This window comes from Ornithodoros turicata, chromosome 1, assembly GCF_037126465.1.
Source record: "Ornithodoros turicata isolate Travis chromosome 1, ASM3712646v1, whole genome shotgun sequence".
NCBI classification, from domain to species: domain Eukaryota; kingdom Metazoa; phylum Arthropoda; class Arachnida; order Ixodida; family Argasidae; genus Ornithodoros; species Ornithodoros turicata.
This window is the reverse complement of record NC_088201.1, coordinates 6,155,146-6,168,946: the sequence shown is the minus strand read 5'-3', so window position 1 is coordinate 6,168,946 and position 13,801 is coordinate 6,155,146. Positions and strand designations below refer to the sequence as shown.

Below are 13,801 nucleotides of genomic sequence, written 5' to 3'. Positions count from 1 at the left end.
CCGATCTCGCCTAATCTCGTTTTGCAGCGTTTGCTCACGAGACTCCATCACACTATCATCTGTCGTTGTTGTTCTTTGGATTGTATGCTGATCGTTGGATATTGAGAGCCCTGTGAACATTTCCGCAGTCTTGCTGAGTGCATTTTGTCTTTTGTGTTCTTGTTGTTATTGGCCAGTGGGCCTCTTCTGCCATCTTGGAAGTTGGCTACATCGTGCAAACCGCTTGCAGAAGCGCCGCGACGGACTCATCTGCTGGTAAGGGCAATGACAGTAGTTTTCTCAGCTATTTCTACTGGTTTCCGCCGTGTCTGCGCCACAAGCAGTTTTTGTATCTGAACCTCCATCGAGAGAAGTCGCCGAGATGATGGCCGACGTAAAGGCGTTGGAACACCCGACGCTCAAAGTGCCTTACGAAATCTTGAATAAGAAATTTCGGGCGGCACAAAAACAACTGGATCGCGAGGTTTCGCAACTGCAGAGCTTGGCGTCTGAGCTGGAAGGGGAACCACGGCGCGCGGGGCAGTTGCAGACTATTGTAGGAAACTTGCTTGAGAAGCTCGAGCAACTGCGTGCTGCTGACGGGCTCAACGAAGAACTGGAGGCCGCGGCAGCATGCAAGCGGCGGATAGAGCACCTCAAAGGGTTCGAGGCAGGCGAGCCATGGAAACGCCAGCGACTTGATCGTCTTCTCGCTGAGCATTTGCTACGTTGGGGATACTACGGTACAGCAGGGAAGCTGGTTGAACGTGGCGGTCTTCGCGACCTCACTAACCTCGACTTGTTCCTCGTTTCCAAAGAAGTTGAAGACTCCTTAGCGGCCCGTGACACCGCCCGCTGCCTCGCATGGTGCCATGAACATCGTTCGAAACTGCGCAAACTTCGAAGCTCGCTCGAGTTCCAGCTGCGTCAGCAGGAGTTCATCGAACTGGTGCGCAGGGGCGAACGTCTGGAGGCAGTCCGGCATGCTCGACGTCATCTCGCGCCCTTGGCTGCAGCGGCGGGTGAAGGTGCTCAGGGCTCTCAGCTGGCCGATGTACAACGCGCCATGGGTCTGTTGGCCTTTCCAACTGCCCAACGTGCACCCTACCCAGACCTCCTAGCAGACGCACGCTGGGAGCAACTAGTGCAGCAATTCCGACAAGAACACTTGCGCCTCTACCAGCTGAGCAGTTGCTCCGTCTTTTCTGTTGCATTGCAGGCAGGCCTTTCTGCTCTCAAGACTCCCCAGTGCTACGACGAGGCTCAACGGAACCCCGACTGCCCCGTGTGCAGCAGGGCCCTTAACGGACTCGCTCGAGGACTGCCCTATGCCCACTGCTCACAGTCGCGTCTTGTGTGTCGCATCTCGGGCCATCCGCTCAACGAGCACAACCAGCCGCTGGTGCTACCGAACGGCTACGTATATGGCGAGCAAGCGTTGCGTTCCTCCTCCCGTCGTGGTCGAGTCACCTGTCCCCGCACGCGGGAGACGTTTGATTTGAAGGACGCGGAAAAAGTCTACGTCATGTAGTTGCTGCGAGCAGTTGGAACTCTCTCATGTATGCAATGCAGAATTAAATGCGAGTCATATAATGTCTGTGGAACATGTGATTTCTGTGAGCATTATCCTTTATGGGATGGCGCTCACATTTTTTGTTAAATACATCAGTTTGTTTCAAATTAAATAGAGGTAAACTAGAAAGCCAATTCTTGTTCGTATTGTTTCCTGTAAATGTTTCATCGCAGTTGAGCATAAAAGGATTATGCAAGCGAGCTGGTGTAAACTTGACATGGGCGACATACCCCAGAATTTTTTTTTTTCACAATTTTTTTCATAAATTTAATTTCTTCAATTTTTCATAAATTAAAGTAAAGCATTTGTACCTATTACTAGCCAAGTAAAGCGTGTGTCTTCATGCATGCTCAGATCGCCCAGTGTACTCTTTCTTAGTCAAAACAGCATTTGCTTAAAAGTGGCAAAAATTTATTTTTTCTAGGACAGGCATACAGGAACCGGCTTGTTTTTGCGCGGATGGAATAAATACGGCAGCCATACGAGGGTGCAAGTGCGTAAAGATCGCTCTTCGAAATGTAGGATACCAGCAATTAGCTCGCATTTTCTCAGCCTTGCAGGTTAAAAAAAAAGGCAAACTGTTGGAATCCCGGGTGCCAACCATTTACTGCTGGTTTTGAATAGTGGCTGATAATGGCAGAGCGAGCTGTAACTCCAGCAATGGCACTGAGTACGTACTGAAGTACAGTCTGTAAGGCATTGCTCTAGGAACCTATTGTCATTTGAAAAGTACAGACCTCAAAATCATTGGTGTCCCTCCACAATCTGAAAAAGCATACTAATCCTGATCGTCAAACAGTTCAACTTCTCAGGTGGTAATGTCACATATCTGTCTCTCAAAGCTAAGCTTCAAAATCAATGAATGTGTGCACCAATTTTTTATATGAACATGGTGAAGAACGCACAGAAAATGGACTGACAGCGTTCGACGCTGTCTGCATCTGTCCGTTTTTTGCGTGTTTTTCAGTGCTAACCAACATACTCTTACCCTTCTTGCATTGCTCAATTTAATATGCTCTATCCCATCATCAAGACATACCACAGAAAATATTATTCACTAAAATGTCGTCTCTGGCTTGTCGGTAGTTTGAATTCATGGCGTTAAAAACGCTAAAGCCACTCGGAGACACTGAAAAGACTAACACATGAAATACCGGGCGTTCAGTGTTGCGCGTGTTAGTCTTTTCAGTGCTTTTGACATCATGAAAGTAAATATTAGTAAACAGAAGCATAGCTACAAATGAGAGATTTTTATCAGATTACATGTCATATTATTAGGAACCTGTTAACACCTTTTTTTTAACTGGCACTAAAGCATGTATCAATATATAATCCAAATGAGACCGTAAACAAAACAACATTTCTGGCAGACGTGACACTGATCGCACCCTCTACTTTTCACATTGTGGAACATTTGGTACACATACAAAAAAATAAATAAAGCAATCTGTTCATACTTAGAGGCAGTGGGTATGTAACATTAAAGCAATATTCTTCACTTTCTCTCTTTTGACTAGGCAGCCTAAGGGAGAAAATTTTTTTGAATAACGATCTGAAATCTGAGAAAAACACTGCAAATTTTCTCATTTTGTATTCACACCTTGGGACAGAGTAACGCGCATTGCAGGTTCTCATACTTTCACAAATTGCCATGAGAGTATGGACCTGACATGCCCGGGGAGAACACAGAACAGTACAGTACACGTACAGAAAATGCCAATGAGAATGCTTTACCAGACACCGAGGAGACAGCACTGCCTGTCATAACCTTAGGAGGTGAAGTTCGAAGACAATTTTCGTTTTTACAATTTCTGCCAATTCATTAGTGTGGTCACGATAATGTTTAGTTTCCGTTCCATTTAGTTCCATTCCTTCACCCTGGCAAGAATATCCAAATGAAGACAAACCAATAAACGTTGTCTGATCAAATCTATGCAGTTTACGAAAGATATTGGAGGAACACCTTCGGACCACCTGGCTTAGTAGTGTCGCGCCACAAACTTTAAAATCTGCAAGTTTTGCTTCCTCTGAAAATGAAAAGTAAAATATCAAGATTTTATGCCTCAAAACTGGGACAAAATAAATAATACTCGGGTACAAAGGTGGTTTTTGCTCCAGGATCACAAGCTACCATTGCTCGATTTCACAAATTTGAGATACCTCACACAATGAAAGAGAGAAAGACTCAGCGTGTAAATGTTATCTGTGCCTCCACGTAGTCCCGCGCCCAAAATACTAAAATGCGCGGCTTACTCCGCTGCTACGTTTCATCACGGTGACGACAAAGAAAGCGTGGTCAAGAAGTAACAACGGGAAAATTTGAACATTGCTAGGCAAGTCACGCAACGAGCTGAGTATGCAAGCGTCGCAGGGCTGCCCCGTCGAGCAACAACGGGGCGGCTGAGGTCTGAGAAGCTCCCGCACTGCACAAACGCCCCACAAATTGGTCCCCTTCGTTACGCAAGGCTCGTCCTAAAGCAGGACTGGGGAAGCCACGCCAGTGTGCTGCCACGTGGGCGCCCGGTGCCTCGGAGGCGACCTCCAGGCGTGTGTCGGACAAGACTCGTGCTGCTTCCAGAGCCTTGACACGCTGATCGACGAGCGTTCGGCCTCGAGCATCTTTGGCCAGGTCCACCACTCGTGCGTTGGCACACAGCTGCACAGTACCGCTCTGAGCCCGTGCTAAGCGGCGGAGCGCGTCGTGAAGGGGGCCGGAGCTCGACGGGGCGCTCAGGGGCCGCGCGCCGCTCGTGAGGGCTTCGGCTCGGCGCAGCATCAGTCGTGCACGTTCGCGTTGCGTGTGAGCCAGGGCAACGCGCAGGTCCTGCAGGTGGGGCCACGACGGCGCAGGCACTCCTCCTGCGGCTTCGGCGAGTCCCTTGTAGAGGGTCTTCTTCGAGACCAGCTTTAACTTGTCTTTGAGCTCGCCCCGTTCAGCCTCTAGTGCGTCGATGTCTGCTTGGAGATGGTCTAGCGTCTCCTCGAATTCCCTGCGGAAATAACGTGTCGGCGTAAGTTAGCGCGAGGGACTGACATTGTTGGTTCGAAGGTCGAGGAGTTTCTGCGTGTGGCAGACACACGCAGCAGTTCATGACAATAAGATATTTCTTGCAGCTTTCTCGTAACACGGTATTATCCGTATCTGGCACACAGTTTGCCTGTACAGAAAAGCTAGCAACACGCACTTTTCTTTGCGTCGAAGTAGAATCTTCGTCTCGTCCAGCTGTCGCTGTAGCTTGTCGACACGGTCGTCGGTGTCACGTGCAGACAGCTCCAGTTTCTTCTCCGCCATGTCTTTGCGCACGTGCATTTCGCTGTATTCTTCACTCTGTGAAATTTTGAACCCATGTCACTGTTGTCGCCAAGAGAAAAAAAGCTCTCACCTTAATTTTGAGTGCCTTCCGAAGGGCAACGATGTCGGCATCACGAGATTCGAGCTTCGCGCGGAGCGCATCGACGTCGCGGGCCTGCTGTCGAGCCGCCTGAGCGCAAGCGTTGACCGGTGGCTCTGGCATCGGCTCCTTCTGTCGTTCCAACTCTCCCGATTGCAGCAGAGCGGCGATTCGTTGCGCTACTTGCTGGCTTTGAGCGATGGCCTCACGGAGTCGCTCGGGTCCGTCGTCGTCCTTCCCATACACGCGGTCCGTTGCTTCGTGCGACAGCTCTTTCAGTTTGTCCGCAGACAGTGGGGGTGACTGCGTCGCGTGGGCCACAGCTGACCGATGCAGTGCCAGCGCAACTGCAGCTGCACGCCCCAGACCACGACAGACTTCTCTGAGCTCTTCGCGCAGCTCTGAGCCCACTTCCAAACAAGCACTGGCTGGGAGTCGTCTGCGTGCGCGACGTAACGTCTGCTGAGCTCCTTTGGCGAGGGCTAGCGACTCGTCGAGCCACGCCATGGCGTCACCAGTGGTCGGGAGGAGCACGCGTATTGCGCCGAGACTGCAGACTGCGGCGTCTGCAGCTGCAGAGAGGGACCGGAGGTTATCACCCAAGAGGTGCGCCCCATCCACACGTTCACTCGATAGATGAACAGCGTAGAGACTGTGGAAGTACGACAGCACTTTCTCCAGGTTCTCGAGGGGAACGTGTTCGTCGAGTTCGTCCCGGCGCAATAACTGCAGGTACAAATCCACCAGCTTCTCCTGAGCCACCATTTCGGGGTACAAGGTAGCCGTTTTTGTAAATAACTCTACGCTGCAGGTGTTCAGGGCACACTCGTACTGTCGCAACAGTCCCTGGAGTTCGTACAGCAGGAACAGGACGTGATTTCCGTAAGCGTGCCGCTCCGTCTCGGGCCTCCCCAGCACAGCTTCGGCTGCCAGTTCGCCCGGGGGAGCTGGAAACTGCGGAGAATGTCAAAGGTGTGAACGGGTCAATTTCGTATTCTTGCCCATCGTAACAGTAGTCAAATAAGGTACAAGACTGCTATGTATTGTAATATACAAGTTTCTTCCAAAAGACACGTCAAATATGTTTGAAATTCAACAAATTTTCGTTCCATCCGCGGCTTCAGAATAAATTTTCTTCCCGAATTTTGGATATGTAAGAATGTGTAGCTGTTCATAATCAGGACACTCGATACATTCATGTCAGCATGTGCGTAACTCCAAGAAAGCCGCTGTCACATAGAATGTATAAAACCCCCATTTTACTTTTGCATACAGGGCAACACTACACATGTAATGCTGCTAGAAAGTATGGCATGTAATGTCAAGGGTGACAATGAGTCGAAACTTAACAGGTACTTAAGTGTGCGTGGGTATTTTCTTGAAACTGCATACCACACTGGAATTGGAAACTTACCTTGTGGCGAACCTGAGCTGCAACAATCTCACACTTGGCAGACAGACGGGACACAAGCAACAGCATCAGTATGGCCTCGTGATCGCGAGCCAGGAAAGCCTCAGGAAGGAAAGAACAGAGGTAATCGACGTGTCGCGTTGCTTGTGCTGCATCAAGACGCCGCAGCTCCAAGTCAACCGCTAAGGCCTGTGCACGAAGGTCCGCCGTAGCTGCCACGGACGACGTAGCCGTAAGTGACGCCTCTTCCTCCTCCCGAGACAGGAGCTGCTGCTGCTGATGTTCGAGCTCAGAAGCCTGGTTCCGCAGCTGAGCCGTCAACTCTCTGTAGCGTCCGACCATCTGTTCCGTATTGGCAAGTGCTTCGGCGAGGGCCTCTAAACGACGGTGCGACTCCACGACTTGAGCCCGAGCCATCTCGACTTCTTCCCGCAGCTCCAGCTCGGTCTCGCGTGCCTGCTCCTGCAGCTGATCGTTCACGTCCTGCAGTTTCTCCAGGTCGTCCACCGCCTCTCTTAGTTCGCGAACTTTCTCTTCCAGCGCCAGGTTCTTCTCCGTCAGGTACTCCACCATCTCTTCAGCACCGAGCGCCATGTCCAGCTGCTCTTGTAAGTCGGCCACCGTGTGCTCGGAGTGCTGCAGGCGCTCTTCGAGATGCGTCCGTGCCCGTGTCACTTCCGCGTGCTCGGAGCTCAGCCGGTCCAACTCCTTGCTCTTCTGCTGCTGTTCGTGACGCATCGAAGCGACCATATCACGCATCTGCACCAAACCGTCCTTCAGTTTTGAGTTCTGCTGCTCGAGTTGCTGGACACGAAAGCCTCCGGTGGAGCTCACTGAGGACGGGTCTGAGAGTTCGGTGGTCAGGATGCCGTGGTCCAATTCCAGCATTTCATATTTCTCCTTCCAATGTTCCAGCTCTTGCTGCAGCTGGTCCAGCTTCTCCTCCGCCATTTCCTTCTCGACTGTCGCCATCTCCATGGTTTCCGACAGCTCGGCCAGCTCGTTGGCATGGCGGTCGCGTTCCTCGGCCGCTTCCTGGGCCTCGCGTCTGGCATGAACCAGTTGGCGCTGGAGTTCTTGCTGGGACTCGCTGATCTTCGTCTTGAATTCGAGCAGCTGCTGCAGTTGTAGCTTGGTACGTTCGTAGTCTTTTAGAAGCGCCCGATCTTCCTGCCTTTTGCGTGCTAATGTGTCCAGCTTCTCTTGCAAGTCCTGCACTTGAGCGTGGAGTTGGCTTTCTGAAGCTCGGCTCTCGGGTCGATCAGGTGATTTCTCAGCAGGTATCTCTGTGGGTAGTGTTTCGGATGCTGCAAAGAAGAGGCTTATCGATTTGAGTAATTTTGGGTCACCAGAGAAATGGTATACAGTCAACCGTCGATTTATGAACTCCCTTGGTTTCCTGAAAAATTGTTCATAAATCGAGGGATTCATAAATCGAAAATTCCGTTAGGTGAGTACGATTGAACAGTATTTGAGAGTTGGGGTTGCGTTTATGATGTAACATATAGTTAGCACAATAGCCGACATGGACCGGGACCACGTCACTGGTATGCTCAGAAATCCTTCTGACCTGCGGCCACCTTATTCATAAATTGAGGTCAGAAACACTTGGTCCCCCTAATGCGTCCCTGGAAAACCCGTTTGTTGTCCGGATTTCCACTGAGGGTGCAATACCTGGAAAAAGTTTTGTCTGTTCCGGCGTCATTCATAAGACCATAGAATAATCCCTTTGAAGGTTTCTGTTGACCTCGGAACGATCCGTTCACAAATTGAGAGCAAAAACGCTGGGCAACTCATAGTTCGTTCCCAGAAATTCCATTCATTACTCGGATATCAAGGTTCATAAAACGAGGGGAAAACTCATGTAAAAAGTTTGGTTTCTTGTGCTCCTATTCATAAAACGAGGGAATTCATAAATCGAAGGTTCATAAATCGAGGGTTGACTGTAGAACTGGAATTTATGTATGTCCAGATATAGGTTAGGAAAATGCAGTGTAGGACCACAGTGTTCATCGTGCTGTACGCTATTAATAGCTGCACCCTACCTACTTTGAAGCCATGCTGGAAATACCTACAGGAAGCGATACAAGAAGTAGTATAACTTTTCTCATAAGGGCCCCATATCCGGGTGTGTTGGTAATGCATTACAAAAGCGATAAAAATACCTCAGTGCAAACTTAAAACCACACAGGAACACTCGGACACACAGCTACAGACAGCACTGCACTTCCAACAACTGATTTATTGGCACGATCACAGCTTTCTAAAAATAAATTAAGAATATAAAAGCGTGGGCGTGATAACGTATGTACATGCGGCCTCTCGCAGATTTAAAAAAATGTGAAAAAAATTTTGGAGTGCAAACCATTTTTAAAAAAGGTTCACGTCTAGGTTCTCCACCTAAAAAGTCGATAGGTACTATAGTGGAAATGCTGGATGCAAAATTAGACATTCAAAACCCTCTGTGGAATGTAAAAAAAGTGTTGTATATAAAATCTCACTTGTGGACGAGCGTACATGGGACAGACTTCACAATGCATTAATGTTAGATCAATGGGACGTGACAGGAAGAATAATGAATATAGCTAATAACGAGCAATCATAAAAAAATGTGTACAGGGTGTCTACCAATATGTGACAAAACAGAGGTCGCTAAAAGGTGCAGAAGTAAAGGTGCTTTGAACAATGTTAAAAATTGGGCTGTTTGGTTCTGCATTAAAATTTATCAGTGCTGTGTCTTGTGTCATCTTTTTAAGTGTGGCCCTGCACTGGGGTTTTCAGCGAATTTAATAAAGGTGTCTTAATGTTCAAAGAGGCTAGGCAGATAAGAAAACTGGGTGAAAAATGTATAAGCATGGCCCCTAATGTACACCAGTTTCTAGAGGAAAAGCCAGAAAGATAGACAGGTGTGGAATGCCTGTGTGACCTGTTTCCTATCGATGGGATCGTTCAGGGTTTAAAAAGCTGCGATTGTGCCAATAAATCAGTTGTTGAAAGTGCGGTGCTGTGTGTAGGTGTGTGTCTGACTGTGTCCCTGCGTCGTTTTAAGTTTGCACTGAACTATTTTTATCACTTTTATAATAACTTTTCTATAGCTCCATTACTCCTAAAGCCTCTGGTTCCAATTATGAGCACTACCAGTTATTGCTAAAACTTCTCAACTAAGCCAGGCCCCCCAACTGTAACTCGAATATTCATAATCTTTTATAGCCCTCGCAACAATAACCATGTTTATAGCGTAGCCACAGCAATGAGGTAAATTTTAGGTGCCCAGGCAGTCACCCATAGCCAGAGGCATTTCCTAAACTGTCTGTGGTGGTTCGATGGTGTGGACAACACTGTGACCGTGTGTGTGTACATAATGGAGAAAGAGAAGGCCCTGAGCAGATCCCCTTTTAGTCTTGGTGTTGCCTATACCAAGTTTCATGCACGACCCACTCTATACTAGAGACCTGGACAAGTGTCAATCACCTATGGGAGAGCCGGGTCATGGGTTAGTTACTGCCGGTGGCCGCTGCAAGCGCCACATAGCATTATTGGGGAGAGGAAATGACATGTACACTATTATCACCATTGCCACTGTCATTCGTCTGCTACACAAGGCTACGCCAGGCTATTGCTAATACTCTCTTCCGTATCTCTTCGCCGTTGTCAGCACATCCCACCACGCATTGCCGCGGTTTCGGCAAATCACGTGGTGACAAATAGTGCTAGCTAGTGCCGAATCCCATAGCTTTGTGGATGTCCAGGTCTCAAGTATACTAGTAGTAGGTCATGGTTTCATGAGATGAAAGTACCTTGAGTGAAGCTTCTTTCACCTACAACAGGGCATTTTAAGTTGCACAAATAAAAAAAAGCCGCATAGTTAATTCTCGTGTTGGGAGCCCTTCGAACAGTTGATGTTTCAGTCATAGGTAGCTTGCCGTAGACAGGTCGGGTGCCTAATCTTTCTGCACAATGTGGTACATGAGAAGACGGGACTTAAATTCGCTGACTATCTAAACTGCAGTAAGAGTCGTAACACTAGGCAAAACACGACAAGCTGATTTGCGAGTTTCGTTGCGGAAAAGACGCATTTAATTTTTCTTTTTTGTTTTCCTCATACCGCGCGATGGTGGAACAAGTCGCCTCAAAGTTTGACGGGCATTCCAATTTCAGCAGCTTTTTCTGGCGCTCACCATTCAGTCGACTAGGCATTGTCAGATTTTTTTTTTTTTAATGCTTTTACTTGTTAATGTTGTCTTGTACAAGTGTGCAACATGATTTTGATGATGTTTTCAATACTACCTGCCTCGGCTCTTGAATGTGGGCCGGCAGTATCTTTCTAACAAATAAATAAATGTATTAGTATGACACCCACTAGAACTTGGTTGGGGGTCCTCCTCTTCGAGAAGGCTCAGTTGAAGCTGCCGGACAAAGATGCCATGGCCTTCGTCACATGTAAAGTAGGTGCGTCCCTGTACGGTGCCATTGTTTCTGCCCTTGGGTTCATCCAGGATGACGCCTACCCATTTACCGGAGGAAAAGGCTGTGGTTCCAACGTAGGCCACCGTGCCCTTCACGTCTTTCCCAGCCACTTCTACACGGGCACCAACCTCCATTGCTCCTGTAACAATTCCTTCCAAGTATTACTATGTTTTACTCAGAGCTAAAGGACAGGAAGAGCAGGGTGTGGACTTCTAAGGGAATTGCTCTTTTTTTTCTCTCTCTCTCTCTGAACTTTCTTCTTTTGCATCAAGGAAGCAAAATAACATATCTCAACTTTGTTAGTAACTGATTGTTGTTCTATAGTGTGGAAAAGTGCATATTTTAAATTCGAATGCATGCCAACACATATTTTGCAACATTACAGGGGCATCGTACGTCAACAATATTGACCAACAGTGAAAGAGTTTGAGCTCTACCATGCTGCAATGCACAATAATTCTACGTTTGTCTTTGAGAATGTGGGCATATAAAATCGATGCTGGCAGCAAAGGTAAAAATTACTAAATTGTGTTGAATTAATTTTAAGTGCTAGAATCCTTGATACTGTCCATTGGGCACAAAGAGGAATACACTTTTTTTAAACTTTTTTTTCAATGCAGCTTTGCAGAAACCAATTCATCTGTCAGCACAAGCTTTTGTAGATGTATCTTGTAATACTTGTATCTCACCAAACACTTCGACGGCGATTTTTCTATTGGGTGTAACAGTTCCCCACAGAGTACAAATATTGTCAACATTTTTATAGTATAAGAAGACCACTCATTGAGAAGTAATAATTGGGTGTTTACGTCGCGAGACAACTGAGATCATGTCATTCATGTCATTGAGAAGTGTTCTTGGGGTCGTGCTCAACCGCAAAGGTTTCTACTCACACATAAATATCAGAAAAGGCGCAACAGCAAGGCAACAACTGGGTGGCTGGCGCATTTTCAAAACACTGACTCCTACACCTGTACACTGTGGGTTTCGCTTGCGTTTGACTGGGGTGCATGCGTATGCACAATCGAGAGCGTAAGATATTCATTATGCCATTCTGTCGGAAAGGTAGCCTGTCAAATAGAGTCCGATCTGCACGAACTATCATAGTTCTAATGTAGCAGGGTTGTTCATGTGTCGAATCTTTCGACTATGCGACGAAGCACTGACTGGTTCATCCTCCGGCACGTAGTCTCGACTTTCCATTATAGTACCGCTGCACAGGGGGATAATCACTAGCACCGAGGATATGCAGTGATCGCAAAAACCAAATATTATTACCTGACAAATGTGTCGATAAGCGAAAGTCAAGCCAGCTGAATCATATCACTCGGAGAACCGCACCTGAAGGCCTGAAATGACAAACGCTAGGAAAACTGGTGGCGACCTCTCGTATGACTTCCACCGCAATTTTATTTGCACGTAAAAAAAAATCAAATGAACGAAGAAACAAAGGAAAAAGTTTGCACTTACAACTTTACAATGATGCACACATGAACAAATGGTGACAAAATAAGGGCCATGATTTGAAACCTTTTTCTGAAATACAAGTACATGATTTGATTCCTACAGCCAAATCGCTTCCCTCTTTCATTACTTTTTCACTCGCGTACTGTAGCAGTTGCTGTTGCAGCGTAAAAGTTATAGTTGGAGGCGTATTATAACCGAGCTATCTGCACAACAAAATGGTGGCATATTGCTCGTGAGTCCGGGTCCGGGGCCGACTTCATGGCGAACTGTCGGTGCTTGGTGTCGGTAAAGTTCTCCATGAAGTCAGCCCAGGACGTGTGTAATTCAGTTTACTCTCTTGAGTGCGTATTGCAACAGCCTCATTACTAAATCAAAAGGGAAACAACTAGGTTATTGCATGACAGCAGATAGAGTCACTAAATAACTTAGGCGGCAGTAGTAACTGGTTGTTGTGGAAGAGAAAGGCATGGTATGGCCTTCTAGCTCTGAGGCTGTAATCATGTTTATTTGCAACATGTAAACCTTGTGGAACACAGCAGGAACCCAACACCATGCTATATTTCATTCAACAAAACTGCACACTTTTTGCAGAATGCGATAAAATTGAATTGTTGGCCCCCACCCAGCTCCAAATTTCCTGTGGCATGACCCCCCATAGACCTCTCCCTGTTTCTAAAAAAATGACATCATAGTGTTCGACAGCGCCACGAATTTGGTAGAGTAGAACTACGCTCCAAGCTAGGGGCGAACAAGGTCGCGCCCGAAAGCCACGATCTTGAGGGGATTACGATGGTCCCTGAATGGGACGCGAACCTCGGTCCTACTTTTCTTTCAATAGGAGGCAGCGAACAAGTGCCCATTCGTGGAACCCAGCCCTCCCCTTCCGATCTGTTTCGGTTTCAGACTCTCTACCAACGTCATGATGACGTTTCTCAGGTAGAGGTCTATTACACACCTATTCCTAACATCAAGGAGGAGAGCCTGATTCAAAATCTCAGAGCGAAACCTAAAACTCCAGATAAAAGTAGTTGCTAGCATTATTCAGATACCACACTGTGGCAGCGGCAGATCCAGGCGGTTGGGCGACCGCCCCCCCCCCCCAACCCTAGGTTGCACATTAGTTTTTCCCCTCTCCCCTCCCCTAGGTTGCACATTAGTTTTTCCCCTCTCCCCTCCCCAGCTACGCGCTTCCACAAAGAAACCACCCCGCTCAAACCGAGAGTCTGGATCCACCACTGCACTGTGGCTATGGTTAGAGGTCTGCGCGGGTGCACGTATACCCGTGCAATTTTCGGATTTATGGGTATAGAAAATGTCACTTGATGCGCGTCGTGGGCCAAACGCAGGTACACCTGCATTTCCCCCTGCGTATCGTGCGGGTACCCGCATCCATGGTAGACAACGAGAAAGTGTTTCCTGCTTTAACTGAGGCTGCTGCTTTTGTACACGGTGTCCCTGCTTCGAGCGCGCCTAGTGAATTAAAGGTCGTTTTCTATGACTTGGCATATTCAC

At 47.8% G+C, this 13,801-nt stretch overlaps 2 protein-coding genes across 2 annotated transcripts; one reads left to right on the top strand and one right to left on the bottom strand.

The window, feature by feature from the left end:
* The first annotated feature begins 20 nt into the window (after positions 1–20).
* LOC135377400 (E3 ubiquitin-protein transferase MAEA-like) lies at positions 21–1,576 on the top strand. The gene has a single exon (XM_064609775.1). The coding sequence runs from the start codon at positions 362–364 to the stop codon at positions 1,508–1,510; it is 1,149 nt and encodes a 382-aa protein (XP_064465845.1). The 5' UTR covers positions 21–361; the 3' UTR covers positions 1,511–1,576.
* Positions 1,577–2,787: 1,211 nt separating this feature from the next.
* Positions 2,788–12,183, bottom strand: LOC135377398 (dynactin subunit 1-like). The gene is made up of 6 exons (XM_064609771.1): positions 12,101–12,183; positions 10,716–10,961; positions 6,359–7,662; positions 4,936–5,898; positions 4,738–4,880; positions 2,788–4,542 (listed from the first exon to the last, which is right to left on the bottom strand). Exons 2-6 carry the CDS (start codon positions 10,954–10,956, stop codon positions 3,891–3,893), a joined length of 3,303 nt encoding a protein of 1,100 aa, XP_064465841.1. The 5' UTR covers positions 10,957–10,961; positions 12,101–12,183; the 3' UTR covers positions 2,788–3,890.
* Positions 12,184–13,801: the final 1,618 nt, after the last annotated feature.